At 39.3% G+C, this 24,927-nt stretch overlaps 1 protein-coding gene across 1 annotated transcript; it reads left to right on the forward strand.

Annotated features, from left to right (window-relative positions):
• Positions 1-1,890: 1,890 nt before the first annotated feature.
• On the forward strand, positions 1,891-24,927 carry lrrc1 (leucine rich repeat containing 1). Its single transcript, XM_040138398.1, has 14 exons — positions 1,891-2,559; positions 10,650-10,767; positions 11,508-11,586; positions 13,169-13,258; positions 16,487-16,543; positions 16,704-16,767; positions 17,604-17,678; positions 18,118-18,262; positions 18,806-18,924; positions 19,701-19,784; positions 21,639-21,754; positions 22,193-22,365; positions 23,508-23,647; positions 24,200-24,927. Exons 1-14 carry the CDS (start codon positions 2,401-2,403, stop codon positions 24,356-24,358), a joined length of 1,578 nt encoding a protein of 525 aa, XP_039994332.1. The 5' UTR covers positions 1,891-2,400; the 3' UTR covers positions 24,359-24,927.

The following is a 24,927-nucleotide window of genomic DNA, read 5'->3' on the forward strand; positions in this document are numbered from 1 at the left end:
ACAAAGCATTAGTAAAATGCTATTATAACTATCATGGTATAGGATTTAATATGGGTCCTGCTTTAGCACCTGACCTTGAAGTAATGTCTTGAAAAGGGTCCATGAGTAAAATCTAGCATTAAAGCCATTTCTTTTCAGCTGATATTCGTTATTGCAGGGTGCATATTCCGACATTATTGAGTTTAATCATATTACCACACAACAAACCAGGGGACATGTAATATTCCAGCATAGCAACACTGTACAAAATGCATAGAGAGGGGGGAAGGAGGGCCGGTTACTACGAGCAATGTAAATCAAATTTACGTCACAAAACGGACAATAAAGACAAAATTGCAATTGATAACCTGCTTTTTTGTAATGTTTCAACGGACTGATTATATCTAATCACCGAACAGGTCCACAATAAAGAAGACTCTAGTCTCCACTTTTGCAAGAAATATTGAATGTTTAACTTATGTAAAAGTAGCAATACCACAATGTAGAAATACTCAAAAGTGTTATATTCAAAATCTTACTGAAGTAATCAGTAAAAATGTATTTAAAGTATGAAAAGTAAAAGTACTCCTTATACAGCAGAATGGCCCCTGCCATTGTTATCTTGTCTGATTATTAATGCTGATACTTTACTCTGTAAGCAGCATTTTTATCTTGCAGGTAGTTGACGTGGAGCTAATATAACTTCAGGGCACTGCAGGATTGTTGGATCTATAACAAGCCATTGTATTTTATAATGTGATCATGTTTTGGTTGTAAAATCCCATTCTACAATGTAAGTAATTATAATTGTCAGATAAAACATACATTATTTCCACGTAAAACGAAGTGGGGTGGTATAAAGAAGCATAAGATGTATCTTATTGCATTTACAATCATGTGAGTGTTAATGGGGTACAAAGAAAAGCACCCAAAGGAAACACATTAACACACATTATCCGAGGTAAAAGATGAACTCTCCCAGATGAATTACACAGACCAATAAGCCGCTGGTCATACCAGAACTAGTTGGGTTGTAGTGACAAAAACCCCAAGCAAGGATGTGTTTTATCTCCTATGAATTAAATTTTTTGTTTTTTTTTTCCAAAGTAGGAATTGTAAGGTTCCCTTTTGTAAACCCTCATCTGGACAGATGATTTTTTTCTGCTCAGGGGATCAACATGTGGAACTCTTTACCCACAGAGTTCAAATGGGATCATGACTGGATCAGTTTTATAGAGGGATCAGTCACAAATGATCTGTTTGCTTGTTGTTTTATGGTGATTTTATTGTATCATTGTTTGTAAAGTGATTCTGTTTTGTGCACTGTTTGTGTCTTAGGCTGTTCTGTAAGTATATTCTTGTTGGGTTTTGTGTTTTGTGCCGTTTTTTATGTATTTTTTTGTTGAGTTTTGTGCTTTTTAAAAAAAAAAGTATTTTCTTGTTATTTTATTGTATGTATTTTAAAGGCCAGTCATTGCAAATTAGCTTAGGCTATAAATATGTGGCATCGGCTGAGTGCTATATATTGGTCCCTATACAAATGAACATTACATAAATAAATAAAAGTGGCATAGTAAAGCACAGCATACTTCTTCCACCTATGCCACTCTCATAGCTTTTCAAACGCGCTGCTCGATCGTGTTTTAAATGAAGATTCTAACGTATATGTCACTCCAGCCTTATCTCGTGTAATTTTGAATGCACTTTCAGTCCGGCGTTTTTGTTCTGGGTGTCCGCCCCCCAGCCTCCAGGGGGGGTGGGGTGGGGTGGGGGGCCCTCCCGGGCATGTGTCGGTCCCCATGCCCCCGCCATGGCAGCCCCGTGCGGGACGGGTCTATCCAGAGGAGGGACCGGAGGGAGGAGCAGCCTGGAACGGTGACGTAGGATTGGAATGAGGGAGTGAATGTTCCGGGTCAGAAACTGGACGAGAGAGGAAATTAACTCCGGGACGAGACGAGAGAAAAAAAAAGAAAAGAAAAGAAAAAAAAGGACAAAACGAAAACGCGACCCGCCTCTACACCGAGATGTAGCCTGTGTTTTTGACGCTGAAAAAGAGGGCTTCTAAAAGCGGCGGCGGGGGGGGTCGACGTGAGACGAGGAACCAAGTGGAGAGAGAGAGAGAGAGAGAGAAAACAGGTGCCTACAAAGTAACCAAAGTGAGACCACGACGGAGCGTATTTCCCATGTTCGTCGCGACGTGACGGACGTTAGCTCGGAGACGCTGTTTACAGCCGGAGGTTCGCTGTTTCCTCGCCTGTGAGTTTCGCCTCGCTCGCGTTTGACGGGGGATTTTAGTCCAGGACTGTCCCACCGTAAGCAATCTGTTGCATCCCCCCCCTCCCCTCCCTCCCTTCCTCCTCCTCTCCTCCCCGCTGTTTGTTTATCGCACGGGTACGGGATTTGGTTCCCACCTCCCCCGTGATGTTTCACTGTATACCCCTGTGGCGGTGCAACCGTCATGTTGAGATGATCGATAAACGCCACTGCTCGCTGCTGTATGTGCCCGATGAGATTTATCGCTACGGACGGAGTTTGGAGGAGCTGCTGCTGGATGCCAACCAACTCCGGGACTTGCCCAAGGTAAGTGGAAAGCGGCGGAGGCAGGGCGCCGTGGCTTGATTTTTTTTTTGTGGTCACATGCAATGTGTCCCTCCGGTTAAAGTTCCTCTGACACGGAGCTGCTCGCTGAGCTGATCAGGCATCCCGTGAGAGTCTGGCGGAACCTGGGGACAGTAATTACGCAAGATCAGCGAGGCCGGCACACGGTGGAGGTGGAAATTTCCCCCGAACTACACCTCCCGCGGCAGGTTAACCAAATGCATGTGTCGGGAGTCTGGGTTTTGATCGTAAAACGCCTTTATTCGAGTCCCAGATGTCTCAGCAAAGCCCCGACATTGTGTGTGTTTTGTGTCAAACCTGTTGGGGCAGGTGATCCCATGCTGAGGTCAGAAATACCCATTAGCTTTTTTTTTCTTCTATTTTTTCTTTCTCTTCACTCGGAAAGCCATGACTCAATGCAGGGAGCATGACATACCAAATTCTTCAGCAGGAGTAGAGTTTAACCGTACCGTAGTCACAATATTTATGACTCAGTGTCATAATATTGTTAAAGGGGTATGAATAATGGTGCTCTAGGGTAATGTTTCTCCCGTGGTAGAGGTGAAATATTATTGGTAAGGTGGAAATGATCGCCAAGGGTCAGTCAGCAAAATACTACATATTCCACAGATCATCCTAACAAATATGTATTGTAAATTGGTCGATCATTTTTTTTTCACAGTCATTTTTAGAGATGCACCAATCAGCACCCCCCCCCCAAATTTAAAATCGGTATACCTCGTGATGTGGAACTCGTGTGGAACTAATTTTTATTCAAGGCAACTTACTGATAGAAACTGTGAAACTTTTATAAGGGTATTACCAAAAAAAGTGTGTTTATTGTGGCTCAATCGTATTCTGGCTGATGCCCAATCCGCTTAATATGGCCAATACTGGCACAGATACCTATCTGGCATATCGGGTTGGTAATTCCCTACGTCATTTAGACTCATCATAATTTCCCAGTGCCCAAAGTGATGCCTTCAAGTAGCCCGCTTTGTCCGACCAACAGTCCAAAACCCAACCCAACGATTAATCAATGAATGCTGAGAAAAGTAGCAAAATCCCCACTTTTTGGAATATTTGCTTGATTAATGACTCCAACGCTTTTTCAATTTACGTGATTATGTATTTAATTAAATAATCAATTCAGTGCCGTCTATCCAAAGTAGACCCATTTTCATAGGAACATGGAGTCATCCTTCAAGTCAGTCACAACTGGACAGTATTGAAAATTCAAGACTGCCAAGTAAAACTGGCCTGTTGACTCCCATTAGATATTCCACAACCTGGATGACTGCAACCCTTTACAGACACAGACCCATTGTGAATCGGCGACTGATCGAAGCACTCTGTCACGGCGGCTCCATTTCTGTTTAATAGAAACAACGCAGCGTGGTGATGTGGGGATACGCAAGCCCGGCTTTCTTACTTGTGACCCTTGCGCCCTGGATTAGGGTGGGATACTAGTCAACGGATTGCATGTTATTTTCCCGCGTGTGAGAGAGAACGGTTCATTTAGTGCGCCTCTACGTCCGGGCTTGAAGCTGAAGATCTCAGAGTCTGGCCTGTGGTGTCCCTCTGACATTCGTGTAGGCTAGAGCTGCTACAGCGAGGGAAAGGAACACTGACTCCGTGGTTTTGTAGCATATTCCCCTTTAACTTTTGCAGCCAAACCGGTTTTACTGTAGAAGGTGCTCTCGGCTCCGCTCTGGAGAGTTTATTTTGAGCCTGAGAAAACTGTGTTACGTATTCTCACTGTAACCTTCAAAAGCAGGGAGAACATTTTGTAATATGTTGGATTTACAGCTGTTCCTGACAAGTGTGGGCAGAGTGTGGAATAAGGCGTAGTGCACTTGAGAAATTGTCCTGATCTCATATAACTGAAGTTATGGTGGGTAAGATGTCAAGCTGATAGGAATGAAGGACTATGTTGTGCCTTTATTTCTTTCTTGATTTTCATCTAAATAGAACATGCAGTGACGTGGTCTGCAGTTTACAGAAGTCTATACGGGAAAGAAAAGACAGCAGAAAGAATACTTCTGGAATTGGCAGGCACATAGAAATTTGATGAAACACAGATAATCTTAGCAACCTCCTAGTGCTATTTCACACCGCTTACTTTGTCCGTTGAAGAAAAAGCATAGGAACAGGTATTCTGACTGAAACCAAAAACAGCATTATGTGTTTTGTTGTCACCTCTCTCGTGCAGTTGTACGTGCTAGTGTTTTCTAGTGAATCGTCAACCTAAATTGAAAAGTACAGAGCAATAAAACCATAACACAGCCCGCAGAGCAGACACTGACACACCTGACCAACTGGGCGCTGGCAGAGTTAACCATCTTTCCCTCAACTCTGCCTACAAGGATGTGATTAGCAGGTGTGCTCTGATTGTGACAAGACACACACACACACACACACACAACTGTCTTGACAATTTAGCAATCTCTATACTCAGTTCAGAACTATTCTAAGTATGTTTAGAGGTTAGAGGGGTGGATTATTTGCCTGCTGACAAGTATGTAACTAATGTCACCAATGCTTGCTGAGTGAACCCAAGAAACGTCCAACTGGATAAACCTTTGTATCAGTCCACTTCGGTGCTCAGCGTGTGGCCTCATCGCGTTTGCCTCGGAGGTGGCTAACTCAATAAACGCTGACCACTTAACTTTATCATTGTATTGACAGTGATGCAACAAGGCCCAGACACAGTAACATATTTCAAGTCAATCATTTCAACCTCGCAGGCAGATAAAAACATGCACAGGGCAGCCTTAATGGAAAGATGAAATAGCAAAGGTGTGTTTTTACAGCAACAAGATGAGGCAAGTTGAACTTGAGGAGATAGTTTCAATATTTTTACGAAGAAAAATCTGCTGACCAAGTCGTGGCGACGTGAAGTGCAGGTTTGTTTAATATGAGTGTGTTTAATGGCTAGGCATTATTTCTCTTTGGTTTGTTTTATATACTATTTGTCCTGTGGCAGTGGACTGAATTAGCAAACAGTAACATGTGTCTCCCTGTTTATTTAAAATTCCCCTGGTCCTCACAATACATTCCATCAGACTGGTTTGTAAATAGCAGTCATTAGCTTGCTAGACAGCAGTCAAACTAAGAAAACTAACCGGCAAGGAAGAGTGGGAATTTCAGAACTAGCTGGATGTTGAAATATGTTTGCCTGTTCATCCAGTTTAAAAATGAATGCAGTTTCCAGCGTCTCCAGCTCCAGTCAAACTGTGAGGCAGAGAGGTGTTGAGAGGTGTCAGGTCTCTGACACCAGTCGGTGTTGGTGTCAGAGACCTTTAAATGACCGTTTTTTTAAATTTTATCTGTGTTAAGCTGTTTTACTGATAACAACTTGTACATCTGCAATGCATATACTTCTGCATAACAGAATTACTTAGAACTACAGCACTTAAAAGATAAATTGGTCAATCTGGAAAAAAAATAATCAGCAACAAGTTTAAAATCAGTTAATCACTTCAGTCATTTCTCCAGTAAAGAACAAACATTCTCTGGTTGCGGCATCCTCAGCATGAGGACGTGGTGCTTTTCCTTGTCATATACAGTGTGATAATGAACTGAATTTATTTTGGATAAACAATCTAAATTCAGATTGCGTAATACACCTCAGGTTGTGGGAAATGAAAACAGGAATTATTTTCGGACATTTTTTAAGACCGAATAATTAACTGAGAAGATTCATTGATAATAAAGACTATCGTAACTTGCAGCCTTAAAATTATTATATTTTCCGGGCTGACAAGCAATAAAATGACTGGATAAAACTCAAGTTGATTTTTTTTGTTGATGTTCAACACGCAACTCAGAAATGGCATTCAGACCAGAGTTGAAAGGAATTGCCAATTAATTGATCGGTCAGTTGACATTTCATTTTTTTGGACCGTTCGGTGAAACAAAACAATCAGTTAAAATATGTCAACTTGTGGTTTGGGGAAATTGTATTGGGCATTTTTTTTTTTTTTTTCCTTACAGTTTTCTGACTTTTTTAGAACAAATGATTAAATACGAAAATAATCTGCATAGGAGACAATAATTAAAATAATTGTCAGTCTCAGCCAAGTTCAGGCACCAGTAGCTGTTCGGGGGCCTGCTGTTCTCACCACCATTTAGGCCTTTCAGAACTGCCAAACACAGTGTTGGCAGCAAGAAGCATAATATTCTGTTTGAGACAGGAAGCTGCAGGGTTCTAGACATGTTTGAAGTGAATAAAGATAGCCGTGCTATGAATCCCAGAGCAGGAAGCTGGCGGTTGAAGTGACTTAGAGATTCGGATGTGATTCGACGAGAAGATGCTCTTGCAAAGAAAGCGCTGTAATAAAGTGCAGTTCTTTCTGACATGTGCTTGTGGTTGAGACAGTTTTAACTCTAGCCTATGCTGTGATATACTATACCATGTGTAACCTAACCTTGCAGCGAAACTTGAATCAGACTCAAATAAATATTCAACACTCATGTCTTTTACTTAAGCATATATGGCTGTAGGATTGTGGCCTGGCAAATGTATTCGACATGAGGTTTAGTTGATTATGTTTGTTTTCCTTTTTTTTTTTAATGAAAATTTGAAGAAACACAGAAACTTAGTCCAGATAAACAGCAATCTCTAAATTGTACACATCTATTCAAAATGAATCCAGCCTGTTAATGCTGATTTCATAACCTTTCGGTAAGGTTGTGTAAGAATATTTGTTACACTACAAACTTGCATCTTGTATTACATGAATACGTTAAGGGCTTTTGGTGACAAATTTGCAGTGCAGTAATCCATGCACTCACTTCCCAAAACCCCCATCAGCGCTGAGGGTGAAAATGACGATTCAAACACTGACTTGCCTTTTGAGGAAATGATGAACGTATTCTTGACTCAGCCTGTTTTGGTTTTTGCGTATCACACATAGGTGACTGTTGGAGGCGTGATGCTGAATGACACTAACAGGAAGAACAAGTTTTCAGTTAGTATGTTAATGTGAGAATCACAAACTTTGTCACAAATTTGCAACAGAAGAATCAATTATATATTGCTCTTTGTTACTTCTCTGATTGTCTTTATTGTTATCAAGAGAATTAGAAAACCAGATAAAAGTGTTTAAATGAAACTGCCTTTGTTTTCTCTTGAGTCCTCGATACTGAAGGTTTCAAAGTGGCTGTGTTTGCTTCCGACTTTGATATAAAGGAGAGGCAAAGCTCAAGTAGGAAGTCTGAAAGTGGAAAACATGTCGGTATAATCAACCTGAAAACTGAACTGGCAATATCTTCCTGATCTGTCACACCTCAGGTTAGTTTTTCTGGAAATGAACAAGTCTGCACTAGCCAAGACTCCCCTGATGATATCATCAAGACAGAGAAAGATCTTTGAGCTGCGGACTTGTGATTGGGAGACTGACTTAGCAGACAGAGACTGCATTCACACTATTTTTTTTTTTTTTTTTTAATAAGTAAGTGAAATGTGAAAGTGACATTAAGGTGGTTAAGATGCAAAAGCTCAGACAGTCATTTCTCAGAAGAGGACAGGTTTGTTTGCTTGATGGAATGATGGATTTGAAACTGAACTTTCTTAAGACTTTGGAATTATTTGCACTTTGTAATAGGGTTGAGTTTGACTTTTGGACTCTCGGGCCTTATTTATTGTGCACACATTATTAAAATGCGATCTGTATCAGGATATGGTCCACGGATAATTTGCAGCCTGGTCATGAGTTTTAAAAAATGTAAACACATTTTACAGATTGCCTTTACACCTAGCTGACAGTAGCTAAGATCAGATGTACAGGTGTGCTGGCAGTCAAATAATGCCATTGTTTCATTATGTGCTGTCTATGATTCTAGCTTTCGTAGCTTTTTTCATTTTCATCCTTACTCATAATTAAACATCCAGAAACAGAACAGTTACTGTATACCCTTGGTTATGTAGTTTGAGGGCGGTAGCATTAAATATTATCACAAGTGGCGCAACCATTAAGAATTAAACATAGACCATAAAGGCTGGTAAAGCACTAAAAAGGTGAGGCTAATTTTACAATAACTACCTGCATGGGTTGTCTGTGTACCAGTCGCACTGATGATAATGAACCTTTATTACGGCTTAACATATTTTCAGGTTAGTAAAGTTTTCAATTCATCACAGCCTTGTTGAAATTCAGACAAAACAGAACGTATTACATTCACCTGAGCATCCAGCTTCAGGAAAGCAAGGTAATATAAAGGGGAACCAAAGACCAACACTGGTCTAGTTTCCTCTTTTCTTCCAGTTTTGGAAGCCATACGCCATCTAAAACCTTTGGATTATCACACAGGTTGTTATAAAAAAACTGTCGCAGCTTGAATTCATGTTGGTTCCAATGGATTTCAGTGGTGGCATGTTTTTACAGCACAAAGATATATCAAAATTATAGAAGTATAGAAAAGTGGAAACCTGCAACATAATTCACTTGTTTGCAGCATACTGGACAAAAAGACCAAGAGCATATATAACAGTCAACTTCAGTGATTGACTGATGGATTGATTGATTGACACCAAATAGTAGTCCCAGGCCAGCTGGCCTGCGTTGTAACAGGCAGCAGCGGACACAATATAAAGGACAGAGGGGCAAGTTTTTCTGTTCTGTTCATGCCCAAACGTTTGTGGAACTGAAAGCAGCACGGTTGGCTACCTGTTTTCACCACTCCACATGCAAAGCTCTGCCCACTCTTGTTTTGGGCGTCAAGTGTGTGCTTGTGATAAGTGTCCCAACTGAATCTTTCTTTCACAGAAACTGACAACAAAATGGATCTTTGTACTTCTAAGTAGCGACCTGTAGCCAAACAATTTTACGAGTTGACTCTGAGGCCTGGCATCCAATCTGATAGCGTCGGAAAAGCACAGTAGAGAGGAGAAGGGTCTGTGGGAGAGCTTCGACACAGACTATTAACTGGGAGACAAAAAGTAAAACCTGTTGTCAGACATCCTCAGTACAGCCTGTTATATAAAAATCTAAATATTTCACAGTGAGGACGTTTGTCCTGTTAACTTTAATTCTTCGAAAATGGCTTCTCACTGAAACAGGAGGTGTTTTGTCTGCTAATTCAATAGGCCACTGGAAATGTTTGCTATAATTTAGGTGGCACAAATGGTGCAAAGTATTGAAAGGACAGGGACAAAATCGTTCCTTTTTCTCAGACATTGCATTAATGTAAATGTGGATTATGTCAGACTGTATTGCTTCAATATCACAGATTTGTAACTACTGAATGGGTTTTTCATTATGAATCCCAAAGAGTTATAAAGCCAGAGGTAAAAGAGGGTCATGTCCGAGGCAGGCCTCTTTAATTTTTGGAATAAAGGAATAATATTGTCAAGTAGTTAGCTGATGGAACAGTAATAACAGACAGCATGTTGTGGCTGCAGACCAGCCTTCATCATGTTTTAATGCTAAATGTTTTTGACTAGAAGAATGCCTTGAACCTCTGTCTTTTTCTTGCTTTCGGTTCCAGTCAAGTCCTCTAGTCATCTACGGACTTTCATGCCTGCTTGTTGCCCATATACATTACACACAGAGGGGTGCTGAATGTTTCTATTGAGAGTATATGAGAGAAATAACTAATTGATAACCACTGAAGACCCTAAACAGTCACCCTCCAGTTAGTTGGGTTACTCTTGTTAGAGCAGGAGACAACTTACACCTTTATCTTTCTTTCTTACCTTGTGGTAACCTCATGTAATTCCCAGCATAGCCCCACCCGACTTCCACCGGAGCAGACGTCTAATCAGCCAGATAAATTGAAAAAGCTTATGGGACTGTGAACGGTCTTTAAACATAAAAAGTAAAATGCACGCAGGCATTATTATTTCTGAAAAGGCCAACAAGGTGCATGCTGCTCCAAGAAAAAAAAAATCATCCATTGTTAAAGATATGATTAGAATTTAAACACTTTGTGCCACCAAACACAAAATCCCCTTCAGTTAAATATAAATTGAATAAATATGTTAAATAGAATTCAATGCGTCTGAATGATTTCCTGATTTACTGTACTGGATTTTTACTAAATATACATTTCTTTTCACCTTTTCTCAGCCATTTTTCCAGCTGGTGAAATTAAGAAAACTTGGCCTGAGTGACAATGAGATCCAGAGACTTCCACCAGAAATAGCCAACTTCATGCAGCTGGTAGAACTGGATGTCTCTCGAAATGGTAAGAAGGGAAAACAGTGATACACAGAAGCAGCAGGCAATTGTTACATAGCACATTTACTTTCAACTGCGTTTCTGTGTATTTTCTTGTTATCTGCGAGAATATGCTTTTGCAGTGGAGCAAGACAGCACTAAATTCAACAAAGGAATTACACTGTAGGATTTTCTCTTCATTATTGAAGCTTATGCAACAAACAGGAATAAAAAAAGCATGGTTTGCATTAACCTGACTCTCCCAAGTTGGTTGTATAGACCTGCACATATTCCTTTAGATACACTGGTTTCTTCTGCAACAGAGCAGCATCATGTTCACAGCTGTGGCTGGCACCAAAATTCAAATTAAAAGAATGAAAGTCCTGTTTATGTTGGGTCGTGATTAAGTGGAAAAGTTTTGAACAATTGTACATTTGATCTTTTTCGGTCAAAACTGACTGCATCGCATTTAAGAGTACGACCTGGGCAACATAACTATTAATAATACTAATACTAAAACAGGTACATCCTCATTATATTTACCACAAAATTCCATCTTTGCATTCAGGTCTGCACCATTAGTGTTGGGGTTTTTATTGTTTATCACTTGGACTTAAAGCAACTGCCTTTAATGTATTTTTTTAACATGTATTATATGTAACTACTGCTGATTGTGTTGTATATTTCTCTTTGAACGTTAGAACATGTTTCAAGACCTAAGTAGAGGGATTACGAAGTGTTGTAACATGTGTCTTTTCTCTTATTCAGATATTATGGAAATTCCAGAGAGCATTTCATACTGCAAAGCCCTCCAAGTGGCAGATTTCAGTGGAAATCCATTAACAAGGTAGTTGCAGAGATTATGTTGTACTTTTCAGAAAGAAAAACAAATTATCAGTCATATTTAATACTGTAATAGTGGTATTTTCTAAAATATTCATCTGTCAAGGTTTGTGACATTGTTAAAACCATACATTTCACATTTATTGATTTTTACACTTGATGCGTATTGATCTCCAAAATAAACAGGCTTATTTATCCACATTAAAGAAATGTTGGGCTGACAAAAGCAGGGAGTACATCTCTGAGAATAAATAGAAAATGTATCTTTGTTGTGGAGAGGAATTCATATTTCCAATGTCTGCATTGTGTGTGTGTGTGTGTGTGTGTGTGTTCAAGATCCCCTGCTGTTATTCCTGCCAATGCGAACATTCATACACTCTCCATGACAGATTGCAGATTGTGCATAGTTTGCCCTTTATTGTGTGGGTGAGACTAAGTCTAATTTGCACCCCAGCAGGGGAATAAAACACATTGCGTTTCAGTCCATAGTTTAGGAGGCAACAATGAATAGTATTACAAAGGCATTGGTGTTCGATGCTTTTAAAGTGCACATGTGCTTGCACACACACAAAACTCTTTTTCCACAATAGTAACCTAATTTTCCACTCTTTGGTCTGTCCTGTTTCAGCAGTTTCATAGTAAAAGTCCAGTAAGAACTGTGGGTTAGCAGGAACGTGATGCCATTTTGTTGTCAGTCATAAATCCGTGGGAATATTAAAGGCCCAATCTGTGTTTTTCAACTATATCAATAACAGGTATAGTCACTTTTGAAATTTAGATTAAAAATAAGCATTTTCTGGGTTTTTCAACTGATCAAAATTTTAAATATAGACATGATTTTTGACTTTTGTTTAAAAACAAACACTGACAGCATCTTAAAAAATGAATAACTATGATTTAGTTGTCTGTATTAGTTGTTTGATTAAAGGACCTGTCATTTTAGGATTGATGGCAGGTTCCAGTTTGAAATTTGAAGTCGTGCACGTTTTGTTTATATTAGCAAGTTTTAGTTTACATGGAGCTCCATGCTTAATCTTGAGTGCCTGGGTCCAAATGCCATCAGCAGGCTGCAGGTGATGTCTAGTCAGTTATTAAGTCTTGTTGATAGCTTTCTTGATCTCTGGCTTACATTCATTCCAATAATGTTTCTGGAGAGAGATATTGAGCAGAAGTAGTCTTTTTTTTTTTTGTCTCGCCCACATTTATATAGGATGCTCATAGACAATTACATGTAAACGTATGGCTCCAACCAAAATGAGAAAACAAGAGCTCAATGGATGCAAGGTTGCTTCAATATGGATCAAGGTGCGACCACAACTACCATCTAAGTAGTCCCATCAGAGTGCAGAGACTTCTGTTGCTTTGCCTAAAGTGCTGGTAAACCCTTGCTTAACATTGCTTACGTTCTCAGCAGACACATAGCAACATGGTCATCTGAACCCAGTCCTCTTTTATTCTAGTAACCAATATTCTTCTGGAATGTTAATGTCAAAAGTATTAGTTGACAGATTTAAAACATTTGAATTAAATGATTCTCTTTAAATCTTCTGCTGGCGTCTCAAATGTTTTTTTTTTTTTTTTTTCAGGTTACCTGAAAGCTTTCCAGAGCTGCGGAATCTAACATGCCTCTCCATCAATGATATTTCGTTGCAAGTTCTTCCAGATAACATTGGAAAGTAAGTTTATGCACTGTTTCATCATATTTGCTTTGGCATAATGATACGATCTCACCTTCGCCAGTAAAACATTTCCACACGGTTTCATAGTAGAAGCAAAAATAAAAATGTTTATCTTACTCTGAAATGACTACTAACTGTGTTACTCAGAAATACTGAGCCTATTTCAATTGTTTTAATACCACCCTCTGGTATCTGTTAACAGACATCAAACAGTCTAGTGTGTAAAAACGGCAACCTTCTTCCCTGTAAAATGCATTGAGCTCTAAACATTTCTTTAGAGTGGCCCTTCTTTGTGTGAGTGGCTGCTTATCTAGAGGCAAATTGGTGAGTTTGTTTTTTTTAAGTCAGTGAGCATGATGAAGTGAGAAGTCCTTCTACACAGCCAATTAACATATGGTATGACAGTGTTCCTTCCTTGCTAAAGGAATTTAAAAATCTGTGATGTTTCCAGATCGTTAGTATGCCCGTTGTGGTGAAAGTCACAAAAAGTTATGCAATAAATTCATAATGATAAATATTCTCAAGAGAAACTCACATAGCAAGTCAAAGTGTTTGGATTTCTATTATCTCCCTTTCCCCCGATAGTAATAATTTCTTCTGAAATCTCCTCCATCTCAATGCATTAGGGTTAAACATACCAACCACATTACTCTTCACACACACCTCAGTCCATGTCCGCTCATTGGCCTGATTGTCTTTGTTCATAAAAGGCACAAGGCTTGTTGTGAGATGGCATATAATCCGGACTAGTGAAAGCTCATGTCTGCCAGCATTCTTATTCCTATGAGGTCTCCCCTATTGTTGAGTTCAGTTATAATTGGATTTAATAACAGAACTATGTGCTTTTAGGTCAAATTGCCACAAGGGATGTTCTTAGTGGAGGTTTGGAATTCAAGGGAAACTGAACTTAAACCCTTACAGGGATAGATTTAAAGGGATGAAGTTACTCTAGATGCGCAAATGTGATTAGAAATGTTGATGATATTCTGGTATTTGATGGGCCTGCTCGGGAGCTGCCATCGGCCCTTGCTACAAATGACCTCTTCATCAGACACTTTTTTTTCTTTTTTAAACATAAGACCTCATTAATGGATTTATTTTTTTTAAACAGAATTTGATAAACAGATGTCAATAGAGATGTTGTCTAAAGGCACTTTTTCTGACATTGATTAAAACAGTGAAACTCTCACTGATGTTGTCCGGAGGTACCTTTTTAAATCGTTATTGGTGGTGGTGTGAATGGCATATTTTAACCATTATTAATAGCTGAAAAAGTTGGCACTAAACTAAACAGAGGTTTGTTTCGACTTGCCGTGGTGCCATAAATTATTTCTCAACCTCTCAGAGATAATTTATGGATGGTGGAGGACACCAACCCACCATGCATTTTTTGCTTCTTTTAGTTTTCACAGGCTAGGACTATAGTTTTTGAAATAATACTGTGCTACCTATAGATGGGATTTTGAGGTTTAATCTTACACTGATGTCATACACATATAGTATTTGGCCTAATGATAGACCTGAATTAGATTTCATGCAAGACACAACACACCAGAGAGATTCTTTTTTTTGACCAAGACCCATACTATAATGGATCATCAATAGTCTGTATACTGATGATGGTCCTGCAAAACTGACCTTAAACAGTTGCAGCTGTGTGTTGAACTTTGCTCAGGTTCCACATATTTCCTTGTTGTAAAATAATCTGCAACATGTTAAAACTTATTGTTTAAAGACTATAAACAAGCTTCAAAACCCAAATATAAAAACAGTAAAACCAAAGGCGGGTAGGATCTAAATTTTTGGTTGCTTTGACTTGAATGTTGCTTTGGAAATTTCATTGATAATACCTCTGATTTGATTTCTATGCCCGCCCAAAAAGATTTATTTTAGAAAGATGGCGCTTCCTTTCAGAAATCTGCAATTTTGTAGACTACCTAGTTGGCTATAAAAGCTATTTCTCATATTGTTCATGCTGGGTATGTGACTAATTTATATTATTTTATATGACATATACAGTTTTCCTACCAACAAAGTCACCTAAAGTTCAAGAGATCTCCTCACACCCATTTCCTCATGGTACAGCATGTGCCCCACATATCCCCTATATCTATCTTACATAACGCAGTGACTTAAGGCCTGCTCTCTGTCAAGGGAAGAAGGTAATGAAAACCATAACACAGTTGGAACAAGAAGCTGTGGGTTTTTAGACATGGATAAGATAAATGTTCTGGGGGTTAAATTACATCGTTTATCTCCCGAGATGGGAGTGTTTTCTGACAGAAAGGAAAAAAAAACACCGTGGGACACTTGATGCAGTTAGTTGAATGTTTACATCATTTAGCTGATCACTAAGACCAGATTTCAGACAGAGCATGCTGAAAGATTTTGTCTGTCTTTTAGTCTCTGGCCCGGTGATCTGCTGTGGTGAATGAAAAACACTCCCAGAAAGCAAGATTAACGAAAAGTAGCAGTTGAATTGCATGTCGTCAAAGTTGAGGGTCAGCCTTTCCTTCAAGAGAGACTTTGTATAGACTAAATTAAGAACCAGTTTAAACTCACCCACTAGGTATGGAAACTGCAGTGCCACTGAAAAGGCTTGAGAAATGATCCATTACCAGGTCTATGTTTTGACAGTGATAGAGCTTGGCTAATTGGCTTGTAATGTTTGGTTTGGTTTTTAGATTGATAGATCAAAAAAAAAAAAAGAAAAAAAAAAGGAAAGATGTGAACTCCCTCAACCATCTGTAATCCTGCACTAAGGCTGAATTATTTAGTCTGGGTTCTGATCAACAAGATGGACATTGTACTCTACTAGCTGGCTGTCCATTAATTGGTAACATGTCCAGCACTGTGCATAGGCAGCACTGCAAGAACATAACCCTGTACTTTGGTCTATGATAGCCATTTAGACATTTTTCTCTTCATTTAAAAAATGCAGAAGTTGTTTATGCTGATGCAATTTTAGGGCCTTGATAAGACTGACACACCTCCAAAGTACTTCCTGTTCTCAGATATCTGATTGCAAGGAGATGTTTAATGGCCTTTTTTTTTTTTAAGCTCTCATTAAAACTCTTTTTTGTTGTAGAAACATTCAAAAGCATCATGTGTACTATTTATCTGTGTTGTGGAGATATGAGTGGAAGTTGTATAGAAACTACAGTTCATGTTTTCATGGCATTTTCAGAAACGTATAATAATCTTTCTTTTTGCCTGTCATTACAGCCTCTCCAATTTGGTATCACTGGAGCTCAGAGAAAATCTGCTGACATTCCTACCAGAGTAAGTATTCAACCAACTGCACTGTATGTGTGGATATATATAATATATATGTTCTATAACTTTAACAGAGGTTAATAAGTTACAGAACATGTTGCAAGCCTCTGCATTTTTATTTTGACTTTATTTTCATTTTAACTTCCATTGCATCTGTCATCCACAGGTCACTATCTCTGCTTCATAGACTTGAAGAACTCGACCTAGGAAATAATGAACTATACAGCCTGGTAGGGTTTTTTTTTTTTTTCCTCTTTTCTTTTTTTTTTCCTGAATGCTGGAGAACTTGTTTACTCAGAAGAATGCCAAATGCCCACTCATAAAATGAGCAGAACGAAACTTTTCCCATTTCCTTGTTCTTGTCATGTCCAAGTAGATTAGTGTCCCCCGAGAACAGCTTTCACCTCTTATCACGCAGTTTGGAGGATGACCATCTTTGTTGAGCTCTGGTTTTTAAATTGTAATCTTATGTAAGTGGTCTAACTCCAACTGTGAATGATTTACTGGCAGATCAAGCAAAGTCAGACTGCAAAGGAATGGCTTTTTATGTGTTTTATTTTATTTATCATTTATTCCTCAGTTGCATGTACATTGAACTCAGTTATTTACATTGCTGGATTTTGTCTGAAATTTTTCTGCCCTCAGTTGTGACAATTAATATTTGGTACATTTCCAAAATTATACCTTTTTTCCCTACTGTTGACACAGCTCTGTTACATCTAATAAATGTAATAGATCTTTGAATTGACTTTTGACAAATAAATGTGTAATACCCTCTTGAAGACAGCAGTGTAGCCTAAAATGAAAATAAATATCGATAGAAGTATATGATGGAGTTGTGGATCCTTATTTTCATTTCAATTTATTTTTAGTGCTTACACTTCCAGAGGTCTGCATCTTGCTTTGTTTGCACATCCTGAATTTGAATTAAAGAAAAAATAAGCACATTGTCCGAATCAAGTCACTAATATTGTATTCTTCTGCTTTGTTGTCTTTTGTTGTCTCTGTTTCTTCTGTTCTCTTGGCTCTCCCTCTTTCAATCCCTACATTTCCTTCTCCCATATAGCCGGAGTCAATAGGCTGTCTTGTCAGCTTAAAGGACTTGTGGCTGGATGGAAACCAACTGGCTGAAATACCTGCAGTAAGCTATGCATGCAAATTTACTTCTTGTATTTGAGATTCTGCTATTGTCTCTCTCTTAATTATACCACCATTGTTTCACATAGTCATTTGTATCGCGGCGTGCATTGGGGCATATAGGGCTTTGAAAAACAAGCCTGAATAAGTGTTTAAATACAATCAGAAAATACAATTTAAACAAGAACATCTCTGACATAAAAAAAATCCCTCCCACGACAGGACAAATCTTAACTTCGAGTAATGTTAAATACGAGGTCAAAACCGAAAAACGGTGTCTGACTACAAATGTGGTGCAGTGATTCCTTTAAATATTTCCGTTTAAAGGCGTGATAACATTATCAGAGAGGCCTGAACCTGCTTTGCTTTTCTGGATTGTATTTGCTGTCATATTATTGTAACTTCCATGTTTGCTTACCACAAGTCTCTGCTCTGAACCTCAGGAGATGGGCAGTATGAAAAGCCTGTTGTGTCTGGATGTGTCAGAAAACAAACTGGGGCACCTTCCTGAGGAGTTAGGAGGCCTGCTGTCACTAACTGACCTGCTGGTGTCTCAGAACCTCATTGATGCTCTACCCGCAAGCATTGGTAAGCATGTGAATTCTCCTAGCTCTTCAGTAGCATGATTATGCTGTCCCGCCAGCTTGTCTTTGGTATGTTTTGACTTTCTCTTATCTAATAGGTTATTTCTCCCCATCGGGTTATTCTCACATATGGGAAAATTTTGCTTTCCCCGTTAAAGTTTCACTTAAAATGGCTTGTTGGCATGTTCATATAATAAACCCACAGAACATGGCGAGCCAATATGCTTTGACGTCTGCATTTAATGCGACAAGCACCCAATCTCTAAGCACTTGTACAGTAGCACTGCTTTTAGTCATTTGTTAAGACGAGATTCACGTGCAATTTTGGAGCTCTTGCTCCTACTGTATGTGGTTTGAATGTACTTATTGTAAGTGACTTTGGACAAAAGAGTCAGCCTATTGAAAACCACGCATTAAAAATAAAAATAATTTTTAAGAGACAGCAAGATACATTTTCCACAATGTCACAGTAACTGCGTCATCAGTCTGCTAATTAATATGTAAACAAGGTTTCTAATGCCAATTTTTTTTTTTTCTTTCTCTGCAGGAAAACTACGGAAACTTTCTATATTGAAAGCTGATCAGAATAAACTAACGTATCTTCCAGAGAGCATTGGCAACTGTGAAAGTCTTACTGAACTTGTGCTCACAGAGAACCACCTGCAGGTTTGTTTGCAAATGTATTAACATTTAGCCTTTAAAATGCAATGAAAAACACTGTGGGATCAGTACCTTCACACCTGTTTTGCAGATTTTGGCCTTGACTAGCCCAAGCTAACCAACTGGATGACTGTTGAAGTGTACATGTTTAAACTTGACATAAAATAATTACTAACGATTCTATTAAACACTGACATGTAAAATCTGGAGTGTGAAAGGAATGCAATGAGTTGTTTGGGGACTGGCCTATTGTTGAATTTAGCAAACAAGTAATAAGAACTTACGCACCAAAATCACCCATGTTTTCATATCTAGGAATGAATAGGTCTTATCGTTTAAAAGAAACACAACCATTTTATCACTTTGCTGTGGGTCAGCATTTTTTGAGTGTTTGCTGGAGGCAGAGAGAGGACTTAGTTCCCATTTCAGGTGAAATTGCTCAGGATATTATGGGTTATTATGGATGCACTCACTCACTGATACACAGTGATAACACAGAGGGAGACAGAGATTGAAAGCCACATTCAGGTAACGCATACATGGCCGCTCTGACCAGTCTGTCTGTTTTTCTGTCACAAATGTTGTCCCTATTTTATTGATAAATTTACCAGTGGAACAAACTGTATAACAAGTTTCTCTAAACACTAAAGATAATGTAAAGAGATAAATGAAATAAAGAAATACTTTTGCCAGTGTGGTTTTTAAGCTTCCAATGTATTTAAAAACTGCGCAAGCAACTGATGTTCTTTCTAATTGTTGTTTCGATTTATTTATTGTTACAGAGTTTGCCTAGGAGTATTGGGAAATTGAAGCGACTTTCCAACTTCAACTGTGACAGAAACCAGCTAATGTCGTTGCCCAAGGAGGTAAGCTTTTCATATATCAACCAACATCATTTCAGTTAAAAGTTAAAGTGTGCTAAGAGACAACTGAGGGCCAAAACCGAAAATTAAAAGTTGTATGTGCCAAAACTCTGGGTTTTATAATCCAGAGATAACTCTACTACTTATGGATATGTCCAGCAGATACGTACAATGTTATAACACTCAATTTTACAGTTGAAATATTCAGCACTGAACACAGAAATTAGTCAACCCAGACTGGCGCCAGTCTTTTCCTCACCAAAGAAACCAGAAAGAGAGATGAGACATGATGACACTCAGAGACGTGAACTCCGTTATCTTTCCAGTGATCAACTGAAAATATGCTCCAGTTAACAAACCTCTTACATTTTGCAGGTTTAAAATATATTAAATGTTAAGCCTAAAAAACACAAATCCACATAAAAACAGGAGCTGTTACACGCGTTGCCCTCAGGTGGTGCAAGTGTCAAAATTTGCAGAAATTATTACTGTCTTTGTCTGTAGATGGCAAACATCTACATGTTTCTTCATCTTCAGGTCTAAACTGCGGCTGCTGTTACTTTGCCTGTCAGCACGCGGTGCGGGTTAGACAGGAACTGCATTTCTGACCTTCAAATTACTGCACACGTGAATTTTTCTCTTATCTGTTTTGAATAAACTGATGTGATGCTGTTAGAGTTAGACTGCCATTATTCTAATATAATTCTTTAATGCCACTGTTTTGAGTGAGTTTAAGATTTTCATTGGCTCAAATTGTTAAACCATCTTAAGTTCATTCACGTTGCGCATCAACAATGCTCTTTCTTGTTTTGCGTTCTCATTTCACTTTTACCGCTCAGTCCTCTTGGTTTGCTCAGCTCTGTCTGAGTGTCTCCCTTGTGTTTGTGTGTGACATTCTTTTCTGACCTCTTGTCTGTTTAAGTGAAGGCACGCCTGGTTGAAAGCTTCATTTGAAAGGCTTCTTTGGACGGCGTACAATGGCCCTGTGTCTTAATGATGCAAAGACCGCAGTGTTCCGAGAAAAATAACAGTTCAACACACTTGGCCTAGATAATGAATCGATGGTGTCACTGTTTTCTCAAACCAGCATTGCATGACATCTCTAATAATCACAGTGTAACCATGACCCAAGTATTGATTTGTGCTTTTTAAAGCTACTTGACCATTGGCCCAGTTTAATGGATTCTACTGATAGTTGATTTTTTTGCACTTACTCTTTCCCTGCTTGAATTTTGTACGTGCTTACATGGAATCATGTATTTGAATTGTTCAAAAACTGGTGATTGAAAACCTTTTGTTTGTTCCTTATGCTTCATTTACTGTTGACTCTCTTCTCTCCTGTGGACACATAAAGCACTTACCATATTTATTGGTGTAAATGATGAGCTTACCCTGCTCCTTTTTAAAAGGATGAATCTCTGAACCAGTACTGGTATCCTGCTCCTGCAGGTCTGTGTCTGAGCAGATTAATAGATTTCAACTGCAGTTCAGCTGGCCCATCAAGTGTCTGCTTTGTCTGGCTACTAGGCCTAATTGTTCCTAATTTTAGGTCCCTCTGCCACATCCCATTGACATTTAACTAATCTGCCATCGAGATCAGAAAATCAGGGACAAAGTGCCCGAATACTGACACCAGACTTACTCTGATTTCTTTTGTCCTGGCACTGTTAAAACAGATTTATACACACATGTATTTATACTACATATTACATTATACCCCATATCCAGAGTAGGAAAGGAAAAAGCCCCATTGAAAACTTTAAGTATGTGTGTCTATACTATGTTTTCATGCTTCACGGGATCCCTGTTACTGTGACTGAAATGCAGCCTGACCATGATGTCTCTTCTGTCCCCTAGATCGGGGGCTGTAGCGGCCTGAATGTCTTCTGTGTACGAGAAAACAGACTGACGAGGATACCGTCAGAGCTGTCGCAAGCCACCGAGCTGCATGTGTTCGATGTCTCTGGAAACAGGTATGTGCAAAAAGGTGGAGAGAGTAGTTACCAAATTATCAGGAAATAACACCCTCTGCTCAAATAATTTAAAACATGAAACATGATTTCTAATTATTTTTGTCATACTTGACAAATACTTGATTAAATATTTACTTTCTACTTTCTGATCCCCTAAGATTATCCTGATATTTTGACAACATATTACTCACCCACTGTCACTTGGTTGTTTTGGCTCTGATTCTATGCCTTTGCCTGTTTTGGTCCAAGCTTTGTCTACAGAGAAAGCTGCAGAAGTGTCTGCTGCTTGAGTCACGCACACAAACATGTTCACCTCTGTGTCTGGGGAGTATTTCCCCAGACACAGAGTTGAAAACAAGAACCAGCAGGTATCTTGCGGCTTCTTTATATCCTATATGATATGAGCCAGTTAGCGATTTATTTCCTGTTTGCTTTCAGGCTCACCCACTTACCAATGTCACTGACCACACTTCGACTGAAAGCCTTGTGGTTGTCAGAAAACCAGTCGCAGCCCCTCCTCACCTTTCAGACCGACGAGGATCCCGACTCAGGCGAAAAGGTGCTCACCTGCGTGCTGTTGCCTCAACAGCCATTTGAATCAGACAATAAAGGTAATGTTTTTTTTTTTCAAGTGAAAGCGTGAGATAATCCTCTGAAGTTTTGAATAACCAAATCATGAATCAACTGCGTTATCAGGAGCAGTAGACATTTTTCACATGGTTGACTGAAATGACACTATATGTGTTCATGACCACTGTTTCTTTGCATGTGCACTATTTGTATGTGTATATATGCAAGATCAGTCTCTCCATGCGCCCAAAATGTCAGGCTTCTTCTAGAGTGAAACGACTTGGTGCCAGCACTGTGACATAATATATACATAATATATTTCTCATCAGCTCTTGCATCGTCTCCACTCATTTAGTGCCCTGCAGTTTTGGGTGACATTATCACATGATCTGCTTGGGGAAGCACAGTTTGTTCTGTGCCCTCTGATCCTTCCCTGTAGTATCTGTCGATAATGACGTCCTGTAAGGGATCACAGTGCCTATAACAGATCAGGCCCTCTCCTGTCCCTTGAGGCCCTCCTTGGTTATGTTTTTCAGAAATGCCGTGGATTGGACAGCTAAAGAGGCTTAGCAGCGGCTGGCCTGCTGCCATTAAAAGCTCGCCCACTGGATATAGAGATGTGGCTGAGGGCTGGCTCTACCCCTGCCTGATACAACAGTTTATTGTATTTTTTTTTCTTTGCTGTCATCCACAGACTTGCACGTAAATCTGTGGAATATTCTTGATTCACTGCAAAATGATTGCTCCTTCGTGTCACTGTATTTTGCACTTGAAAGCGTGTTTGTTTCTCCCTCAAAATGAAATGGCGGATTTATTCATTCACTTTTGTGACGTGCGGTCTCTCTTTCGTGGGAGAGCTGCAGATTTAAGACTGGATGTCAGACGAGTGAGGCTGAAGCTGAAGTTGGGGGCAGGGAAGATTGTGTTGCTGTAAGCCTGTGCCTAAGCTGGGATTTGAAACAGTGATCTGACAGTTTCAGACTCTCTCATAAGCACTGGGTTATGTGACAGCTTTCATTTCTTGAGTGTTGGCAGATTGCAGAGAAGCAATCATAACCATATTGATTTTAATCTGCTAAAACATTCACTTCAGCTTGCACTCGGTAATTCATTCTGAACATTCTTATGGGTGCAGGAATTTCAATAACAGAACTTGTGTTGTCTCTTTTAAAAACTTCCCCAGGCTCTGATAAACTTGCCCGCTTTGGAGCCCTGGAGAGCCTGGTAAATGACATGGCAGACGACACGTGGGACAACAAAGCCATGAACAGGATCAGTGCCATTCACTTCCTGGATGAGGACGATGAGGAGGATGATGACAAGGTGAGAGCAGGATAAGGCTGGGGATTTTTCTTATTGTCAACAAATCCTATGAAAAGACTAAAACCAACAGTGAATTGTATCCAAGGGACTGATCTCTTCTTCCTCTGTGCCTTAGAGCTCTTTTATCATTACTCGCATCTACTACTAGCATCATGGTTGCACTGGGTGACACTGTGTGTTCCTTATTCTTTGATGTCCATATTAGAGAAACAAGAATAAATAGCTGCTTGGAGCTAAATGCTAACACCAGCATGCTAACTTGCTCACAATGACAGTACTAACATGCTGATGTTCAGCAGGGTAAGGTTGCAAAATTTGGTCAACTTGTTGCTAACAAGTTTATTTGCCTTTTTCAACAATTCTCTGTTACATTTTGCTAGTTGCAAGACGAATGCTTGATATTTGTACTTGACGTTCAGCTGACACATAACCTTTTGCCAGCCTGGTCCTGTAACTCATATGTTCTTGTCCCACCACTTGGAACAGATGTAAACAATTACTGTTTTCACTGCAGCAAATGCACCACTAATTACAATCTTTCCATTCACTCAGGGAACCCTACTTCGGCGGGCCACGCCTCACCCCGGTGAGCTGAAAACGATGAAGAAAGCAGTCGAGAACCTCCGTAATGACCTGAATGCTGCCAAAGGCCTGGACTCCAACAAAAATGAGGTCAATAACGCTGCAGACAGAGTGACCACGTCTGTCTGACCTTTACCTCAGAAATGTTTTTTACCTCCCATGTCTCGCCATGTTGTCCTGCACAACCCCCGCAGCCCCCCATCCCTTTTTTCTTTTACCTACAAACCCTGGTGTGGCCTACCCCTCCTCTGATTAAACCCTGGGACGCCTGTAACCTTACTCCATCTCCAGTCCTGTGTAAAACGTGTTTGACTCAGTCTACCAGGGCCGCTGTGCCTTCCTCTTTTTAATTAACGTCCACAGCAGTAATCTGCACAGAAATGCTCCTTTTAAAAGATATTTTAAAGATTTATTACTTTTTTAAATGCCTCTTTTTAAAAATATATGTTAGGTTGTTGCACTATTATACAGTAAGTCTTGATAATATGGTCAAACCTCTTAAATGTGTTATATATTTGTTCTATATCTATTTTTAAAACACTGGGTGAATACTTCTTTTTACATTTTGGGCAAACATAAAAGCAGGAGTTTTTGGACCTACTGATTAAGGATTATTGTATAGTCTCTTGTGAATATTGATACTTTTATACTTTTTGGCAGCTCAGATGTAAATAAAAATGTATAGTAAATTTTCTTAA

This window comes from Xiphias gladius, chromosome 11 (genome assembly GCF_016859285.1).
Source record: "Xiphias gladius isolate SHS-SW01 ecotype Sanya breed wild chromosome 11, ASM1685928v1, whole genome shotgun sequence".
NCBI classification, from domain to species: Eukaryota; Metazoa; Chordata; class Actinopteri; order Istiophoriformes; family Xiphiidae; genus Xiphias; species Xiphias gladius.